General features: G+C 37.2%; 4 protein-coding genes across 6 annotated transcripts in view; 2 read left to right on the plus strand and 2 right to left on the minus strand.

Annotated features, from left to right (window-relative positions):
- sumf2 (sulfatase modifying factor 2) overlaps positions 1-20443 on the plus strand; it is a 144136-nt gene that overhangs the window by 62062 nt on the left and 61631 nt on the right. The window lies entirely within an intron of this gene.
- nlrc3l1 (NLR family, CARD domain containing 3-like 1) lies at positions 1874-7353 on the plus strand. Its single transcript, XM_079847379.1, has 7 exons — positions 1874-2142; positions 2848-3039; positions 3296-3397; positions 3729-3821; positions 4730-4859; positions 4965-5205; positions 5292-7353. The coding sequence occupies exons 2-7, from the start codon at positions 2897-2899 to the stop codon at positions 6872-6874; spliced, it is 2292 nt and encodes a 763-aa protein (XP_079703505.1). The 5' UTR covers positions 1874-2142; positions 2848-2896; the 3' UTR covers positions 6875-7353.
- LOC307144814 (hydroperoxide isomerase ALOXE3) lies at positions 7295-15538 on the minus strand. Of its 3 annotated transcripts, XM_079847381.1 has the most exons (16): positions 15247-15538; positions 14738-14794; positions 14392-14545; positions 14062-14266; positions 13829-13910; positions 13616-13738; positions 13273-13376; positions 12987-13159; positions 12750-12893; positions 10967-11167; positions 10311-10397; positions 10065-10234; positions 9837-9958; positions 9664-9764; positions 8145-8315; positions 7295-8055 (listed from the first exon to the last, which is right to left on the minus strand). In XM_079847381.1, exons 3-16 carry the CDS (start codon positions 14539-14541, stop codon positions 7876-7878), a joined length of 2013 nt encoding a protein of 670 aa, XP_079703507.1. In that variant the 5' UTR covers positions 14542-14545; positions 14738-14794; positions 15247-15538; the 3' UTR covers positions 7295-7875. The 3 variants fall into 3 exon arrangements, with proteins under 3 accessions (XP_079703507.1, XP_079703506.1, XP_079703508.1); XM_079847380.1 differs by having other exon boundaries at positions 14738-15349; XM_079847382.1 differs by lacking the exon at positions 14738-14794 and having other exon boundaries at positions 15247-15347.
- On the minus strand, positions 15560-16724 carry mrps12 (mitochondrial ribosomal protein S12). Its single transcript, XM_079847912.1, has 3 exons — positions 16571-16724; positions 16396-16467; positions 15560-16292 (listed from the first exon to the last, which is right to left on the minus strand). The coding sequence occupies exons 2-3, from the start codon at positions 16442-16444 to the stop codon at positions 15910-15912; spliced, it is 432 nt and encodes a 143-aa protein (XP_079704038.1). The 5' UTR covers positions 16445-16467; positions 16571-16724; the 3' UTR covers positions 15560-15909.

A 20443-nucleotide genomic window follows, 5' to 3' on the forward strand; every position in this document is an offset into this window, starting at 1 on the left:
TTACATATAGGCCAGTATTCAAAGATTGGGGCTATTGCTTAACTTTTATTGTTTGCAGATTCATATGAATAATTTACTTGTGTGTTATGTTATATGTATATGTTTAGATGAACAGTATTTCTTTTAAATAATAATTATCTTTTTTTTTTTCACTTCTTACTGTTTTATGAAGAAATTTTATGAAGAAAAAAAAAGCTATAAAAATAAATTCCGTCTCAACACCTTTTTGGTGGTCCATGTAAGAAAGAAAGTCATAAGGGTCTGGAACAATATGAAGGTGAATCAATTATGGATTTTTTTTTTTCATTTTTAGATGAACTATCTCTTTAATCCAACGTGCATACAGATGTAAGGTGCACACACACACACACAAACACACACACACACACACACACACACACACAAAAAAAAATCTAAAGGAACATTAATATTTAGGCTGTGGTATGCATTCAATTGAATGCATGATTAAAATGGCAAGTTTTGGCTTATTTTTTCAATAAGGTGTTTTAAATGCCTGCTGTCCTAAAAACTGGAATGACCTTTAGTCAGGGCTTTGTGCATGATCATTCAAGGGGAAACATGCAGCGCCATGGGCTGACTTTCATGCCACTAGCCTGTCCCAATTAAGCCACTTTCTTTTTAAGAAACATGGTGCCAAACAAAAGAAAAAAAATCATGACATGCATGAGCCAGTTTGGTTTATGTGACTGATAATTACAGTGATAGTTTTCCTAAAAATGAAAATTCTATTATCATTTACTTACCCTGTTGTTCCAAAATAGTACTTTCTTTCTTCTGTGGAACATAAAATAATAATTTTAAGAAATGTCACAGTGTATTTTTGTAAATAAAACCTAAATGGTGACCAAAACGATTTGGTTACTAATATTCTTAAAAAATATATTTTTGTGCTCTTCAAATACCTGTATTTCACAGAGTGCTTTATGTTGATTTGACATCTCATAGGAACATAAGGGGAGTGCGCACTGCTGACAGATGTTGAGAATCCTTACTGCCGGCAGGGGTATTGAGGAGAGGCTTTTAAGGGACAAGGGGCGGAGAAGAGATCAAGGTTCAAGAGCTGCTCCATTAAGACTGAGACTCACCATCTGCAGTTAGAGTTGGAGGCTTAAACAACTATAACAAATCTACAGCATATGAGATCAGTGCCTTTCACAACGGGAATTCAGGCCTTTTAAATACAGAAACAACACAGGGATCAACACATGATCCTTCACCACAATGGTGTCAAATAGGGTATCAAGGTTAAGTCAAGGGTCTTCATCCTTTTTACACAAATGAATAGATGCAGTGCATAGAAAGACAGAGCAGGGACTCCCTGTTATTTATAAAAACTTCATAGCATTTGATTAAATAAATAATATAAAATATCTTTATAGCTATTTTTGTATACTTTTTTCACACAAAAATTGATCAGAAATAAATAATAATTGGCAGAACCATGCTGAAGACCTCTGGTATCGGTATTCTTATTTTATTTTATTTTTTTAAACATGGGGAAGCAAAATAGAAAGGGAAAATGGAAAATTAAAAAGAAAGCTATAATAAATAGCCTAGACTACAAGCCAATAAATAACCAAAATATGGCTTTATGACTTTGAATTAAACAGGCCTACACATATTTACTGAATAAACAACACAAATATAAAAGGAAATCATATGTGACTAAACACAATGCTCCTGCTGAAACACACAACCAGCTCAAAACATCAGAATAAAAGCTTGATCTGTTCCCAGAGACACTAAAAGTAGCAGGTGACAGATGACTAGTCTACGGCCTCTACGAATACTTACAAAATCTACTTCACTAAATATTCTTGCTGTCTCTTTAAGAAAATAAGGAAGTAACGTTAGGCCTATAACTTCAAACCGAAAGTGATATGGTCAGACACTGTATAGGTGCGTGTTTGGTAGATGTTTGTTCGCTGGTAAAGTGTATACACGGGCTTGTAGAGGCATACGGGCCCAGAAATTAATCACAGATGAAAATATTTTATGAATAGATAGGCTATCATTTAAAGTTAACCAACCGGTTTTATTCGTTCCGTCTTCCGGAATTATATGTGAACGAGACGTGGGATCGAGACGATTGCGGATCCAGAAACATTGAAATAAACAAAGGTGAAATCATTCGATATCTTTCTCTTAAGCTCTCATTTGACCACATATAAGGTCATATAAAGTGAAGGTACAAAACTTTCTTGTAGCTACCATGAAACAGGCTGACCAATTGTCTTTTTTCTACAACATAATTAACGTATTTTTTCACACCGTGCATAGATAAACCTAATGCAATCGTTATTGTTTGTATATTTATAAGGCCAACGGCAACATGGAGTGGATCAGTGCAACTTGTTTTATTAACTATAGCCTAGGCTAGGCTACTTCTCTAGAAAAGACGGCACGTAAAGATTTAGCTCTAGCTAATATGTCGGGTCTTATCGTACAAAAGTACGCCAAAAGTAAAACAGCGCATTTTAAAGTTTATGTGCGCGTGTACATTAGTCACATAACGTTACTATGAATATTTCATTGTTGCACAGACAGAGGCAGTTGTGATTGGCTGTCAGACAGTTGCAGAAACAACTCGCTGACATTTTAACACCATTGTTTCACACTGCCTATCACTGGCGCCGCAAATTGTAGTAAAATAGTGTAAAACGTTACTTAACCAGGGTTTTAAAGGGGTTAAGCGTTACTACTGTAACAAAAAGACTTTTGTTTAAGCAAAAATTGTGTATTATCGGAGCCCTCCGACAGCAAGATATGGGTCATTCACATGAAAGGCAAATGAACTTTGCAATATCTGTGTATCGCTTTTAACAGGGTAAAAACACCTGCTTCTGACAAGCGGGGGAAACGCTGCAAGTACGAGATGGACGACGACATGGCGTCAGACAACAGTCTGCCATTAGGAATCGGGGCTTCCGCATTCGGGAGTGAAAATGGGGATGAAGAGGACGACTTCATTCCTCAGAGGACACTTCCATTCACCCTCGGATACTCTGATCCTGTGGGGTAATATGGTTTTTGGTCATCTGATATTGGTGTGATAGGGTTCAGAAATCAATATCTAGATGTTGACGTGCATTATTTTAGACGCACACATGCTTGACTGTTGTGTAAGTGCGACGCCTGCTGGTAAGACCAGGAACACGCCAGTATTTGTGTACTACCTTTAGTGTTGCTTACCTTGGTTAATGAAATCTCATTCGCTTTCATTTGATTGTCTTTTTCATGTTTATATGTCATTTACAGTGATCTTTCTCACCAGACAATACGTGGAGAGAGCAGAGTCCCCTGCACCCAGTTACGCTTCCATGCAAAGTGACAGCTGGTCAGAAACAAGAGAGGAGCATGACGAAAGTTGCACAAAGTAAGTTTGCTTCACTTTCATTCAGCCCGAAGAATTGTCTGTTTTGTTTTTTTAAGATTATAGGACATAAGTCCAGACCTGGGCCATCTTTCATATTGTCTTCTTTCCTTGCAGAGTTAATATATTCATCATAAAGTTGAAAATAATAGCATTTTAAAAGAGGATTTAGACTTTGAGCAGTATTGAGATATGTAGCATAGTGTATGAGTGAAAATGATACCTAAAATGGGTTGTTTGAAAGGTCAGAGACTTTGCTCTCTTTGTGCTTGTGGTTTAGGTTACTATTCTTGTAATTCTGGTTGCCCTGGTTAAGATTTTCAACTTTCCACAGGGTTCTGTTGTGCAGACGGGATTCGTCTGCTTCTAGCAATGAATCCTTTAGTAGTGATGAGGACATGAATCAAGAGGGTGATGCTGAAGAAAAGTGAGTGAAAGTCACATGATGCATCTGTATCATTCTGGCCAAATATTGGTATACAATTCAGAAGTCGTATAGAGATTATACATATTGTTAAAAAGAAAAAAAAGATTTGAATTTTAAGCCTGGCCTATATAATTTAAATGATTAATGTATTTACATACTTGGTTATAATGCTTACATTTTCATTAAAATACTCATTTTTGTTGTACAGATTAAACATTTTTCTGAACCTTTTATTTTTGATTAAAGTTACATAATATTGTATTTTTGTTCACTGCATATTTTTATATGCACATTATTTATTTAAGTCATTTATAAAATACACTACCATTCAAATGTTTGGGATCAGTCAATTTAAAAAAAAAGAAATAAGTTAATACTTTTATTCAGGAAATACATTACATTTACCAAAAGTGACAGTAAAGATATTTACAATATTAAAAAAAGATTTCGATTTCAAGGGAATGCAGTTCTTTTTATCTTTATGTTTTAAAAAAACTGAAAAAATGCATACTGTATAATGGTTTCCATAAAAACATTAAGCAGCACAACTATTAGTATTTTCAACATTGATAATAATAAGTAAATATAAATAATTGTTCTTTGAGCAACAAATCAACATATTAGAATGGTTTCTGAATGAAGACTGGAGTAATAATGCTGAAAATTCAGCTTTACCGTCACATGGAATAAATGAAAACAGTTATTTTTAAATTGTAATAATATTTCGCAATATTACTGTTTTTACTGTATTCTTGGTCAAATAAATGTAGCCTTAATGAGCATAAGAGAATTCTTTCAAAATCATTAAAAAAATCTTACAGACCCCAAACCTTTGAACAGTGGTGTTCGTGTAGTTTTCATTTATCCTCACCTGAATATTCTAAATAACTCCTCCTTTTTAAAATAAGCACACGGAAGAAGGTCAGAAAGGAAGCTACCCTGAAACAGCAAAAAGTCCCTGTTCCTGTAAAACCAGAGTTGGTAGTAGATCCAAATGAGAAAAGGCATCCAGCGATGACGGTGAAATTTGCTTTCGAGGTAAGGCCTACATCCAGTGGACATCCATTTAAAGCAATCACAATATTACCATCAATTGCCTTTTACAATGAGTTGAGAAAACTATCGTTCTGTGCTACATCTCAGGCCCTCACAATCTGCCTAAAGAAACTTGCACAGGACGAATTAAAGTACTTCAAAAAACAAATGTGGGAACGATATCCAGAGCGCTTCCGTGAGCCCCTGGATGGGCTTGATATTGTGGATCTGGTGGATAAGATGCTGGAGATCTGTGATATTGAGGTGTCTCTGAAGATCACTCTGGCACTATTTGAGGTCATGAACTTTAAGAAACTGACTGAATATCTGAACGGACTATGCAAAAGAAGTAAGTCATATTATTTTATCCTCGTTAAAGCATTACAGTGCATTTCAAACAGTTGTCTTAAAGTCTTTCATTTGGATGTTTCACAGACGAAGTGCGCTACGAGTTGAAATTGGCTCTGAAGAAGAAGTATGAGACGGTGTATGAGGGTTTTAGTCCACAAGGACAGCCAGTTCCCTTTGAATCTGTCTATACAGACCTTTACATGACAGATGGCATTAATGCATCAGTGAACAGCGAGCATGAGTTCAGATCAAAGATAGAAGAGCTCCAAGAGACTGGCAAAGTGAACAGGACGCCATTAACCGGAAATGACTTATTTCCCACTGTGACTACGAGGGCAAGGCACATAAGGTCGGTGTTATCCAGAGGAGTCCCAGGAAGTGGCAAATCATTTGCAGTGCAGCGCTTCATCCTCGACTGGGCGGATGGAAAAGTCCACCAAGGTATTTTCTTTCTCATTCCTCTGCAGTTCAAGGAATTGAACAAGATGCTGGAAGGAGAGCATACCCTCCTCTCTCTAATCAGCACCTTCTATCCAGAGATGAAGGAAATAGACACTCTCGAATTTGAGGGCTGCCCAGTAATGTTCATATTCGACGGCCTAGATGACACTCAAATCCACTTTACCTTCCGGAGAACAGCATATTGGTGTGATGCGTGCAGGCCTTCGAGTGTGAAAGTGTTGATTACTAACCTCGTCAGGGGGAACCTGCTCTATAACGCCTTCGTGTGGATCATTTCTAGGGCAGGAGCTCTGGATGTGATCCCACCAGAACACGTCCACCAACTTGTGGAGGTTCGTGGCTTTACTGATGAACAGAAAGAGGCCTATTTCAGGAAGACGATCGTAGACCGAGATCTTGCTGAGAGGGTGATCGCTCACATCAAGTCTTCTAAGACGCTGTTTATTATGTGCCACTTGCCGTTGTTCTGCTGGGTGGCATCTAAAGTGCTGCAGCGACAGTTTCAGTCTCTTCCACCATCAGTACAGGTGCCCAAAACTCTTACCAATCTGTACACCATCATGCTGCATCGTCACACTCAAATGTCCGTTCAGAAACTGCAGAATGACCCCACTGAAGAAACCAAAGGTCTTACTGCTGAGCAGCTGCTCATTAAGCTTGCAAAGCTGTCCTACAGCATGCTTGAGAAGAACGAGTTTCAGATGGAGAAAGAACATTGGGACGAGGTTGAATTGCCAGATTCATACCCGGCCATGGCCTGCACCGGTCTCTGCACTGAGTATTACAGAGAGAAGTACATGATTTACACCGAGAAGGTGAGCTGCTTTGCTCATCCGACCATTCAGGAATACCTCGCTGCTCTTCATGTTTTCTTCTGTTTCAAGAAACATGGGAAGAACATCCTTGAGCAGAGCAAGCTGAAGGTCTTAAAGGTTTCCTTGACAGAGTTACTCAAGAGTGCAGTTGACAAAGCATTAAGCTCTAAGAACAGCAACTTCGATATCTTTCTCCGCTTTCTGTTGGGTTTGTCTGTGGAGGCCAACCAGGAGCTGCTCAAGAGCCTCCTTCAGACCTCTACTGGTTCTAGCCAGAATGCAAGGGAGGAGACGACAAAATACATTACTAAGAAAATCAAAGAAGGCCACTTCCCGGAAAAAACTGAAAACCTTAAGCGGTGCATTGATGAACTTAACCCACAACTGTAGCACTGATGTGTTGGTTAAAAGATGACAAATTTCTGAGAGTGATGCTATTGCATTGTCTCTTGCCAAAAGATCGAGGTGGTAGAAAAATAATCTTTTAAGAATGTATATCATCCAGGTCTACATTGAGTGTCTTGCAGTGGCATTTTTGTTTGTGTTTTTTTCATCAGTAAAAGACAAATTGTGTATAAACACTATAAGAATTGTACAATCACTTTTTTTTGGAGAGTTGTGTTATTGCATTTGGATATTGTTACTGCAGCTTTTGTATTCAAGACTGTTCATGGGAATGTTGGTGTAAAAGTACATACATTTAAAGTGGGGATAGTATTAAATGCTGTTATTAGGAATTATTCCATATCAAACCTAAACATGCATGGAATATTTGTGGCACTTGTCCATAAAATAAAAAATGAAGATCTGCTCAAAAGTCGATTTTGATGATGCTTTTTTAAAAATAAATTTATTTATTATGCATTTTTAAAACACTATCTAGGATGATTTCAACAGCATTTAAATCAAGTCAATATTGACAAATGAGAGTATATATACACACAGTAATTTCAAAGAATTAAAAATGTATTCATCAAAATAGTTTTATAACTTAAATGTTGAATTAGAAATTTTAGATGTTTCAAAACAGCATCTTAATCAAATCAATAAAGACAAATGAGTAATTATTATTTTATAGTAAGCAAATATTCATCCTAATTTAGGTTTAAAAATGAACACCTAGTTTCACAGACAGGGCTTAGATTAGGCCTTATTTCAATTAGGACATTTAAGTAGCTTTTATGTGTCCTAGAAAAAAACTACACTAATGTGCATCTTGACACAAAACAATGGCAGTGACATATTTTAATATTATGCTTTCGTTTAAAACACCTCAACCATGGATTTTAGTCTGGGACTAGGCTTAAGCCCTTGTCTGTGAAACCAGGGGACTGCATGTAAAATAATACTAAAACATCTTGTTTTAGTCCTGAGTCACACACCGCTCTGTGTCAAATGCTGACACTGTTGCTGATCGTATCAGGGCACATGTACGTGTAAGGCACTTGCAGCCCTGTGTTTCTGTCTTTGATGGACTCACTCAAAAAGGACAGCTCTGCTTGATAATCTCTGATCATTTTCTGGGGAGCCGTCTGGCAAAAGTAGTCCTCGGGGTATTGCCCAAGTGAAACCTGCATAAAAGATTAGAACGAATTTGTAGGGATTTGTGATTATTTACAACAAATCGGATAATGCAATCAGTTGAGTAGGAAACGCTCACTAAATCTGATGAAGGTTTGCTCAAGAGCCAAAAGACTGATACTAGATATGCAGAGGTGTTCATGTCAGGCAGAGTGTCCAGCAGGGTGTTTTCGTCTGAGCTTCCCTTAGATGTAGGAGGGGGTCTTTTTAGAGAGCCAGGGGCGTTGGGAAACCAACTACCATAGTCAAACTAAGTAAAAAAAAAAATGTTTAGATCATTATATATATACACACACACACACACACACACACACACATACATATACATACATACATATATATATATACATACACTCACCTAAAGGATTATTAGGAACACCATACTAATACTGTGTTTGACCCCCTTTCGCCTTCAGAACTGCCTTAATTCTACGTGGCATTGATTCAACAAGGTGCTGAAAGCATTCTTTAGAAATGTTGGCCCATATTGATATGATAGCATCTTGCAGTTGATGGAGATTTGTGGGATGCACATCCAGGGCACGAAGCTCCCGTTCCACCACATCCCAAAGATGCTCTATTGGGTTGAGATCTGGTGACTGTGGGGGCCATTTTAGTACAGTGAACTCATTGTGTACAGTGTCATGTTCAAGAAACCAATTTGAAATGATTCGAGCTTTGTGACATGGTGCATTATCCTGCTGGAAGTAGCCATCAGAGGATGGGTACATGGTGGTCATAAAGGGATGGACATGGTCAGAAACAATGCTCAGGTAGGCCGTGGCATTTAAACGATGCCCAATTGGCACTAAGGGGCCTAAAGTGTGCCAAGAAAACATCCCCCACACCATTACACCACCACCACCAGCCTGCACAGTGGTAACAAGGCATGATGGATCCATGTTCTCATTCTGTTTACACCAAATCATGACTCTACCATCTGAATGTCTCAACAGAAATCGAGACTCATCAGACCAGGCAACATTTTTCCAGTCTTCAACTGTCCAATTTTGGTGAGCTCGTGCAAATTGTAGCCTCTTTTTCCTATTTGTAGTGGAGATGAGTGGTACCCGGTGGGGTCTTCTGCTGTTGTAGCCCATCCGCCTCAAGGTTGTGCGTGTTGTGGCTTCACAAATGCTTTGCTGCATACCTCGGTTGTAACGAGTGGTTATTTCAGTCAAAGTTGCTCTTCTATCAGCTTGAATCAGTCGGCCCATTCTCCTCTGACCTCTAGCATCAACAAGACATTTTCGCCCACAGGACTGCCGCATACTGGATGTTTTTCCCTTTTCACACCATTCTTTGTAAACCCTAGAAATGGTTGTGCGTGAAAATCGCAGTAACTGAGCAGATTGTGAAATACTCAGACCGGCCCATCTGGCATCAACAACCATGCCACGCTCAAAATTGCTTAAATCACTTTTCTTTCCCATTCTGACATTCAGTTTGGAGTTCAGGAGATTGACCAGGACCACACCCCTAAATGCATTGAAGCAACTGCCATGTGATTGGTTGATTAGATAATTGCATTAATGAGAAATTGAACAGGTGTCCCTAATAATCCTTTAGGTGAGTGTATATATTCATTTAAAACTTACCAGTCCTGCTCTGAGGGCAGAATGTTGAGCTGAAACTGTGAAGACCACCATGGTTACAAATTTAATGACCTCCTCCACTGTACTAAAACACTGAGGTATTCCTGAGACCAAAAGGAAGATTGATGATGAAAAATATAATGACATCACAGCTATGGCCATATCACTTTACTTACCTGTGCTGCTTTTCTCAAGAAACCCATGAACGAAGATCTCCTTGATCCAGTCCTGGAGTTCAGTGTCCCGCTGCACATCACCGTCACTCTTGTAGTAAAACTCCACCATGCTCCTTACAAAACTAGAGAACGACACCAAAATCACCACAAAGTCATCTGATTTGTATTTGGCACACTGAAGAATGCATTCAATATGCCATGAAAGAAATGTAATTATGCAAAAATTACTCATTTATGATGCCCCAGATCTGAAGTCCATCGTCTCTGTAGAAAAAGTTGGGAATAGATTCCAGACCACGGTCACTGATGTCTTCAAGCAGGCATAGAGAGCAGTAGGTCAGGTCTGAGAGCGCCTTCTTCATGAGATCGGTCATCCCTTCATCTCCAATACTGGTATTCTGAAGTGATAATGATTTTCAAAGTAATTGTGTTCATTAAACAATAAATGAAAATAAAAATGTCCTAAGTCAATACCTGAGTGACAGCACCCTTAGGACCGATAAGTCTGTCCCGAATAAGGGTGTTTATCTGAAGGGTATAACGTGTGTGTGGCATCAGCAACTATGAGAGAATCACAAATATGAAAATGAGTCATGATGATTTTAAAGAGGACCTATTATGCTTTTTTTACATTTTCAACTTTTTTTGGTGTGTAATGTTGCTGTTTGAGTGGTTATGGTAAGCGGCGTGAAATTTCCTAAACGCATTTAATGTTGTTGACCAATCAGAATACACTGGCCCAGCCGACCAATCAGAGCATATTACGCTTTTCGGAAGGAGTGGCTTCAGAGACACAGTAACAAAACAGAGCGTTACTGAAAGACTGGGAAGAGTGGTGCTGCGACAATTTAAAATATGTGAAAAATAAGTGCTTTGCCAAGCATGAAAAACTAATCTAGTAGACCCCAAAAACAACTATGTAAAAGGAATTAATATGGCCTCTTTAATACATCAGATCTTGAGACTCACTGTAAAGGTTTTGCTCATCCAGGTTATGGCAGAATGTCAGGTATTGTACTGATTTCTTTGAGCTGTAGTGTATATTTCTTTGGTCCAAGTGTTTTTATACTCAGAAGTATTAAAAAAGGTCCTGTAAACAAATGAGCTGCACCTGACAGTATCTTGAGTACCTTATGTATTGGGTGAGCGGCCGAGAGGTTCGTTAGTAATGACACTGTAAAGGTCTCAGCCAACAGATGGGTGCGCAGATAGAAAGATGCCTGATGCTCAAGACAGTCTGCGTTCCTCACAGAGATTTTGGCAAGCTGCCAATCATACTCGCAGTCGCTAGGCAGGAAAACTGGATTGTCGTCTGACGCCTGTTGCTGCAACTGACACAGCAATGACAGACCAAATGGGAATCACAGTTAATCATTTGCTGTAAAATTAACAATACATACTCAGCAAGATTAAGAAAGTATAAACAATCTTCATGTCTGTCACACTAAAACAAAAATGTTGAAAATGTTTAAACATCCTAAAAGCAAGATCAAATCTAAATTCCGATTAGATCAAATTGAACTGTGTACATTTGTTAAATTTAATTATTTATTTATTATTTTAAGTAGTATATTGCTTTGGAAAATGCTTTGGAATATATATATATATATATATATATATATATATATATATATATATATATTTATATATTTTAAACTGATTAAAATACCTTTTATCTAAAAACTTATATTATATTTTTATATTTTATATATACAGTACCAGTCAAAAGTTTGGAAACATTACTATTTTTAATGTTTTTGAAAGAAGTCTCTTATGCTCACCAAGCCTGCAGTTAAAAAAAAAAAAAACCCGTAATATTATGAAATATTATTACAATTTAAAATAATGGTTCTCTTTTTTAATATACTTTAAAATGTAATTTATTTTTGTGATGCAAAGCTGAATTTTCATCAGCAAGTACTCCAGTCTTTGGTGTCTTATGATCCTTCAGAAATCATTCTAATATGCTGATTTATGATCAATGTTGGAAACAGTTGTGCTGCTTAATATTTTTTTTATAACCTGAGATACTTTTTTCAGGATTATTTGATGAATAAAAAGTTAAAAAGAACTGTATTTATTTAGAATAGAAATCTTTTGTAACAATATACACTACCGTTCAAAAGTTTGGGAACAATAACTATTTTTTTTTAAGAAATTAGTACTTTAATTCAACAAGGATGCGTTAAATTGATAAAAGGTGATGGTAACGATTTATATTGTTAGAAATGTTTTTATTTTGAATAAATGCTGTTTTTATGAATAAATGCTGTTAACGTTTTACTCATCAATGAATCCTGAAAAAAGTATTCCAAAAAAATATATTAAACAGCACAACTGTTTCCATCATTGATAATAACGGAGTATCAAATCATCATATTAGAATGATTTCTGAAGGATCATAAGACACCAAAGACTGGAGTACTTGCTGATGAAAATTCAGCTTTGCATCACAAAAATAAATTACATATTAAAATATATTAAAAAAGAGAACCATTATTTTAAATTGTAATAATATTTCATAATATTACTGTTTTGTTTTTTGTTTTTTTGTTTTTTTAACTGCAGGCTTGGTGAGCATAAGAGACTTCTTTCAAAAACATTAAAAATAGTAATGTTTCCAAACTTTTGACTGGTACTGTATTTATATATTTTAAAAAAAATATTTTAAACATAAACCTCACAAAATTTTGTATTACCTCACTAGATTTCTGTTTAAAAAAATCAGTGGGCAAAAAAAAAAAACTTTATTCATATATATACTTTTCAAATAAAATCTTATTAATCTTGTTTTAAGGAAGTTTAAAATATATATATATAAAGGTGATAAGATGCAAGAATGAATACACATATTTTAAGATTTGGTCCAGTCCATTCTGGTACTGTCTTAAGTCAGTAAAATCCAGCAAATACCTGAATAGCAATAGGCAGAAGTTTGCCCAATTGGTTCTTGTACAGCAGACACAGTGGAGCCGCAACATACTGCTGCTTCCCATTGATGACTTGAGCCGGTAAATCTGCCAGTCTTTTATAGTCACATAAGAATATGTTTCCTTCCTGTTGGGTTAAAAAAGCAAACAATTTATAGTTTGTGTTGAGATATAACATTCATATCGAGAAAGCAAGAGAGCAAATTTGATATTGTTTTACCTTCATCTCTTGAGTAAGAGAAGTTCCACTCCCTAGAAAAGGCTGCACCATACCGTCATTAACAGCAAAGTTCAGAGGAAGCTCAGTGCATCGGCGGAGCATCATTGGATTGGGGCCATTTAGGAGCTGGTATCCAAAAAATTCATCATCCATCCAGTGCAGCTGCACATATTCTATTAAAAAAAGGATTGCAACCACAAAACTGACAGAATTATTTCAGTTTTACTGCACTCGGCATCTGATGTCAACATATCGGTGTAACAGATCACTTTAGCAGCTATCATACCAGAGATAGTGGTTCGAGATGGCCAAAAGGCACTCTTCATGTCTTCCATTTGAACCCACTGATCAGATTTTTTCACCAGTTTCTTCATTTTGATCTCACCAAGCCTGGAAGATAAATTCATCATTGGTGTAAAGAAGTGACCAGGCAGGATATACTAATACCTATAATAATAATAATACAACACCATTTCCATTTTGTAAAATGCAAGAAAATCTTCTCTTTGTATTTTTGTCACTTAAGAGAAAAGAGAATTAACAAAATCACAGATTCTTGATTTTTTTGCATTTTACAAAATGTCCCCACTTTCCTTGAAAACGGGGTTGTAGGTTAGGAGGAACCTTACGCAGTTGAGCTGTTGAAAGCTGAATCCATGTCTTTAGTGAAAGAGAAGCGGACCACTGAGGGAAGAGACAGGGGCTCCTGAAAACACGTACACTGTGGGAGACCTGTTTTAAACTCAGTCCACCTCGAGGAAAAGCAAAGATACACAAACACATGTAACAATGAGGAGGGCACAAAATTATTGCAAAGACAAATCTTGGTCGCGCAAACTTACTGGTACACTTGTTTGTTATGCTTCATCTCATTTTTTCTGTGCTCTTTCACTTGCGAATATTTTTCATCATAGATTTTTGTAGCTGTCAGACATTATAAAAGTAACAGAAAGTTACTGAAGTCAAGTTCGACAGAAAATCCCAGTCAGAAAAGACATACATTACAGGTTTTTTTAAACGTTTTTGAAAGAAGTCTATTATGCTCATATATATATATATATGTATATACACAAACCTTTGGCCTCTCGCAGCTCAATCACTTCCCCCTCTGCCATCCAGCGATAGCATGGGAAATGGATCACATCATTCTCGGGGGTTCTTACTTTTACCACAGAGCAGAACCAGTCATTCTCTGGCAAGAACATGAAATTATCTTTCTCAAGTCTGATAAGCAGCAGGTAGCCGATTGTGAACCTGGTTGTCACTTTGTACTTTACTTTCTAGGTAAAACAAACAAACAAAAACAATACTACAGTTAGAGAAGCTGATGGCTCATTTCAGTCCGATATTTCTTGTGCACATTTTAATTGTTTTAAATTGAACATTTTAAATATATATATCTCACCATGCCAGTCTTAAAATCTCTTCCAAGGCTGTCAAGCTTGGTCCGCTCACTCTCTCCATGTGTGCCAATTAGAGTAATGAATATTTTGTCAAAAGTGCCCGCGTGGGTCATGGAGCCTGTGGTAACCTCTACTTCATATATGGCCTCCATGGCTCTGAAAAGGAACACAGAGGTTTTGTACTTGCGCTTGATTTTTAATCAAAATCATATTCTTATCCAGTAGGTACTATTTGTTTTACAGTAGGCTACAATATATTAGTCTAAAATAGTCTAAAAATGTCCACAATTCTTATACATTTTACAGTTAGAGATAGTTCGCACAAAAAAAGTCATATCATTTACTCACCTTTATGTCGTCCAAACCATAGGGTTCAAACCTGTCTTCAAAAATGACTTCCTTTTTCTGTGGTTAATGAAGATATTTTGGAAAAAAAAAAGTGTTTTTGTCCATAATAGATGTCAATTGTAACCAAAACGGTTTGGTTATATATCAACATTCTTCAAAATGTCTTCTATCGTCGTGTTGCACAGAAGAAAGTCACGCGGGTTTGGAAAAACATTAGGCTAAAAAATATATATAAAATGTTCATTGTTGTTTGAACTAACCCTTTACGATAAAAATGTGAATGTAAATAAAAAAATCGAATTTGCTTTTTTAGAATGTGTCTCTGTTTTACACAGGACGAGAGCAGCAAACAGTACACACTTGCCGAAAAGTAAAAAAAGTTGACGAAAAGTAAACGATGCGTCCGGCGTGGATTATAAGCATAAACCTCACTAAATGCAGTTCAGTGTAAAATTACAGTATATAATGTATAGATGTATATTTAGCATACCTTTTCAAAGAAAACATACCTGAGGTAAATGTGCAAGTAAAGCCTGAAAGACTGTTGAGAGTCATATGAGGAAAACCTAAAGCCCAGTAGCAGGACCCTGCCAAACTGGATTCTGTTTTTCCAATAACGAAAAGCTCAGGCAAATCGAGCTGCAGGTGAAACTACAATAATACTGGTTGTAGCCTACCATAAAAGGACATTCCTGCAGTGTTTATTTCCCAATCATTGACTTCTGCCCAATTTAAAAAAACACATTACATGTAGGTGTTTTAGTTGTGCCTGGTTTAAATGTTTTACAAATTCTTTCCAGCAGGAACTGTTTTTTTTTTTTTGGTTTCGTTGAACCCTACTTCTTGGAATTCAATTTGTGAATCATTGTTTGTATAGCATGTTATACCAAGCATGCAGACTGCAGTTTGTATGAGATAAACCAACTCATAATCATCCTTGATCCTTCAATAATAGTTTCTTATGTCAGGAAATAGTACCAGCAAAGACCAACAGCGACCAACAACTCCTTTTATTTTTGTCAAAGAGTACCGATTGACATAATGTAGGATCAGCTCGCTATTGGGTGGAATATCTGTACGAATTAGGCTTGACCATCATGATTGACATTTCAAACCAAGTTTATTTGTTATTACAGTCATGAAGATATATCCAGTTATACGCAGGATAGTAATTATTGTTTCTTCTTTACGACATGTGCACAGTCATATTTGCCCCTGACCACCTTGAGTTTGACCCCTGGTAAGTCCTGTGTCCTCCCTCCTTTCACCAGCACCACATTGTGCTCCTGGAGATTGTGTCCTTCCCCTGGGATGTACACAACGGCTTCTTGACCATTGGACAGACGTACTCGTGCACACTTGCGGTTTGCTGAGTTGGGCTTCTTGGGTTTCCTGATCATGGTCTTCAGAACTACGGCTTTGAGCTGTGGATGTCCAAAAGTGGCACTGATCTTTGGACGAGGTGGGGGAGGTTTGCCCCTACGGTGCATCTGATTGAGAGTGGCCATGGTCCTGGTGAAGACGGGTCCAGCCCAGAAAGGTACAGACTGCGACGCTGATAAAATAATATAGTGGCATCATTCATTTTAATTACTTATTTTAAAACCATTTCAATTATTAATTTTAAAAGTTAATCAAATGATGTTGCAAAGACTCACCCTGCAAAACAGACGAGAGCATTGGCCTCAGACTTCCAAGAAAAGACATTCTTAATTCATCTGTATGAACAACTGCAAAATCGAATCATAAGATGTGTATCATCTCAGTTTAACTGTGGAACATAGTGAAACACACTGTGACAGTGTAAAATTATTATTTTTATGTTTAATTTACCTGTATGTACGTTGCGTTAAAGCAAAGTAGCGGACGTTTCTTAAGTGCTGACTGTAGTTTTCAGTTAAAAGAGGAAAGAGGACGAATTATTTCACCCTAACACAGTTATGTTAGCGACATGCACGTCGCCATGTTGAAAATACGTCATCGAGTCGACCCGGAGGAATCTTGCTCGATCCCAGACCAGCGACGAGCTCTATACTGAACCGCCTAATACTGCCTTCTAGTGGATGGGTTTTCACGTTTACATGTCGTAAATCCGGCCAATAATCACATCAGTGACGATTGTAAAATATTTTTTTATTTAGAAATACATTAAGAGATGCAATTAATACTAAACGGCTTAATTAATACAATACACGATTTATATCATGAACACGTCTAATATTATGAATTATAAGATATGTTTATACTATTTGTGGGGTTCAAAGTAAAACAAATGCCTGTGGTGTTTCCGGAGGTTGTACAAGAAAAAGGCTGAAATTCTTGAAAAATAAAAAAAGAAATGTTGTAATGCATGCATATGTGTCGTTTAGCTTTATCTTTTATTTTAATATTTTTTATTTTATTAAGCAGTGAAACAATTTTATTGTAAAATATCATTAAAATCTAAAATAAAATCATTAAACATGTATTTAACATTTCAAATATTAAACATTTCAAATTCATAGCCTCATTTTGTTGACATGTTGAAAACCATAAAACAGAGATGACCTCTTTCCTCATGTTTTGTTCAGTTCAAATGACAGTTGTAACATCCTACAAGGTAAAAAAAAAAAAGGGTTGACATCTAGTCGAGAAGACTATATTCAGGTTAATCAGATATTGGTTGTGTCCGAAATTTCCCCATAGGCCTACCCTCATATCAATATCACATTTACTTCTAGAACCCAGTTCCAGTAGTGGAATTGAATGTGAGATTGAATAAGTGCACCAATAATGTCCAGTGTCCACAATGGTTTCAGACACCCAAATGGCTATTCCCTCAAATAGTTCCCTTATTCAAAGTCTCTATGAAAAGTTTTTGGGTGATAGCATGAATATGTTAGCCTTACTGTTATCTATAAGCTAGTGTGCTCCAAAACAATGACAAAATTCGGATTTAGAAGACCAAACCCATCGTTGAAAATGAAAATCAGGTTGATGTCAGAATTCAACGTCAGTCGGGTTCTGACGTCAATCCGACTTTCATTTCCAACCAAAATGCAACCCCTGCGACTAAAATCATCCACTGACTGACGTTACCACTTTCTACTCAAGGACCTTGACAGAAATGTAGTGGAGTATATTTGTCTTTCAAATGTAGTGAAGTTAAAGTAAAAAGTTTCCAGAAAAAATAATACTCAAGTAAAGTAAAGTATAGATACTCAAAGTGTAGCCTACTTAATTACAGGATTCAAGTAAATGTACTTTGTTACCTCTGCAAATGAACTAACACCTTGTTGTTGACACTCGTCCATTCAGACTGCACAATTATGTGAAATATCACTGAGAATACATTTTTTAAATTGCCTGTTTTGCTTGTTTTTGAAAAATAAGTATGTTTAACTGTGCACTTGTGGTGTTTTGAAAAATCCTTGATTGAAAATGGCCTAATACTACCTAATACTAATACAAAAAAAAAAAAAAGCCTAATACTGTTGATGAAATAAAAGGCCACTTTAGTGTACTTAAAGAGGCCTAAACTGTCATGTATATTCAATGGTGTCCGTCAACATTACATTCATTTCGCACTTAAACCGCCTATACAATTTTTAAGTATATTATGTCTGCAATAAGCGGACTCTTTTTCTTTTCTTTTCTTTTTTTACGCTAATGTGTAGGCTACTTCTTTTTCACACTGACACCAAAACATTAAAATCTTTTTTTGTGTGTGTATATTATTATGTAACTATTATGCTAACTATACTATTATGTATATGATTATATTTAATGTAAATATATTTGTTTTATTCATCAAAATAAATATTTCAAAATAATAGCATTTTTAAGAAATGAAAAGAGATAGTTTTAGAGAATAATTTGGTTATTTGTCTGTTATTGATGAGAGGTTAAATTTGCTGAAGAGAGTAACAGGGACATGTGTACTATTCCCAATAATGACCACTGAACGTCAGCATTGAGCAGTCTTTACAGCAGATACTACTGACAAATCAAAAAGAGAGACATTAAATAAAACTTGTTGGTACAGTGCAGGCCATCGTGAGAGGTGGACAACTGAGAATAATAATAATAATTTGTTACATTTATATAGCACTTTTCTCGGCACTCAACGCGCTTTGGAAGGGAGGAATCTCCTCAACCTCCACCAATGTGCAGCATCCACCATGATGTGACGGCAGCCATATTGGTGGAGAGGAGACGGAGTCATGAAGCCAATCAGTGTATATGGGGATGAATAGAAGGCCATGATGATGGACAGAGGCCAATGGGCAAATTTGGCCAGGATGCCGGGGTTATACCCCTACTCTTTTTTCGAAGGACATCCTGGGATTTTTAATGACCACAGAGAGTCAGGACCTCAGTTTAATCTCATCCAAAGGACCGTGCTTTTTGACAATATAGTGTCCCCTGTGTTAGGACCCACACAGACCACAGAGTGAGCAGCCCTACTGGCCTCACTAACACCTCTTCCAGCACCAACCTAGTTTTCCCAGGAGGTCTCCCATCCAGGTACTGACCAGGCTCAACTCTGCTTAGCTTCAGTGGGTGACCAGTCTTGGGCAATAGGGTGATATGGCTGCTGGCTATGAACATATGCCTGGGGTTGAGGAAGCCGCTAAAGCTGCAATAACTTTTCAAAATAATTCTTATTTTAAAGCTTTTTGTTTTGTTTACTTTGCTAAATTTCTGCCAATATAGTTTATTAGTTGAGAAAATTGCACCATGGAATTAGAGCTTATGTTTTGTTCCTCTTTGAATAGTATACTCAATGTAGGTGGTTGTTTTCATCGTATTTTCCAGAAAACAAGATGAGAGCATCTTAATTTTTGCATTTCCATTATGATTTAAGTGGGCACGGGCTATTTGTGTGGACATATCTGGAGGACGGGTGAAGAGCGAGAGAGCAGAGAAGGGAGAGACGAGTTAAAGAGGTAAGGGTGAGTCATAAGGAGAGAGGGTCCTAATGAATGGGACGATATGAATGAGTAAGCACAGAAGTGTGAAAGAGGGAGGATGAAAAGAAACCCAGCTGACTGATTGGAGGAGTGGGAGGAAAGCAGGATGAATAAGCACCTAGAAGTCCTTGTGCACCTTCCAAGCGCTCCCCATTCCCTCTTTTTCCTCCTCTTTTCAGTCCGGGGCTATTTTTATTCCTCTTCATTGCTGAAAGCCCATCATTCTCACAAGGACAGGAAGACAAGACATGAGAGAATTTTATTCAGATGAAACTCATGGGATGGAGGATATTTCTGGACACGGGGGCGGTAAAGTTGGCCCATGGTCCCGTGTGGGAGGGTCAGCGCTGCACCGGACGTCGGACTCAATGAAAAAGGTGCATAACTGGATAATTGACAAGCAAACAATGGTTTAGGGGCACCGGAGGTGGAGATTGCGAAAGGAAGAAATTGCTTCCCCTGGCAACAAGAGATAAAATGGAAGCAGATATTGAGAGGCAGGAAAGGCCATATAGGGTATTATCATGAGCTTCCAGGTATAATGGGAAAGTGTAGGCTGACTATTCACTGTACAGCATGTGTTTGGCGGACATATATGTGTGTGTGTGGGAGGCTGATTGTCTCCACTGTGCCTCTGAGTCAAGAGCATACGTCAGGAAAAACAGATAGCACCTCATCATCTGCGTCAGTCGGTCCTAGGAAACCATGGCGACACACTAAAAAGGCAGTGAATGAAAGGGGTGAGAGAGGAGGG

This window comes from Squalius cephalus (genome assembly GCF_949319135.1).
Source record: "Squalius cephalus genome assembly, chromosome: 17".
Classification (NCBI taxonomy): domain Eukaryota; kingdom Metazoa; phylum Chordata; class Actinopteri; order Cypriniformes; family Leuciscidae; genus Squalius; species Squalius cephalus.

What these genes read in the sequence shown, in the direction of transcription:
- nlrc3l1 (XM_079847379.1), top strand. Translation starts at nt 2,897, where the DNA reads ATGGACGACGACATGGCGTCAGACAACAGTCTGCCATTAGGAATCGGG. An exon ending in GGATACTCTGATCCTGTGGG is followed by an intron (nt 3,040 to 3,295) that starts GTAATATGGTTT and finishes CTTTCTCACCAG; the next exon opens with ACAATACGTGGAGAGAGCAG. An exon ending in GAGGGTGATGCTGAAGAAAA is followed by an intron (nt 3,822 to 4,729) that starts GTGAGTGAAAGT and finishes TTTTAAAATAAG; the next exon opens with CACACGGAAGAAGGTCAGAA.
- LOC307144814 (XM_079847381.1), bottom strand. Translation starts at nt 14,541, where the DNA reads ATGGAGGCCATATATGAAGTAGAGGTTACCACAGGCTCCATGACCCAC. An exon ending in ATCTCGAACCACTATCTCTG is followed by an intron (nt 13,160 to 13,272) that starts GTATGATAGCTG and finishes TTTTTTTAATAG; the next exon opens with AATATGTGCAGCTGCACTGG. An exon ending in ATCTGGGGCATCATAAATGA is followed by an intron (nt 9,959 to 10,064) that starts GTAATTTTTGCA and finishes GTCGTTCTCTAG; the next exon opens with TTTTGTAAGGAGCATGGTGG.
- mrps12 (XM_079847912.1), bottom strand. Translation starts at nt 16,444, where the DNA reads ATGTCTTTTCTTGGAAGTCTGAGGCCAATGCTCTCGTCTGTTTTGCAG. An exon ending in GCTCTCGTCTGTTTTGCAGG is followed by an intron (nt 16,293 to 16,395) that starts GTGAGTCTTTGC and finishes TTATTTTATCAG; the next exon opens with CGTCGCAGTCTGTACCTTTC.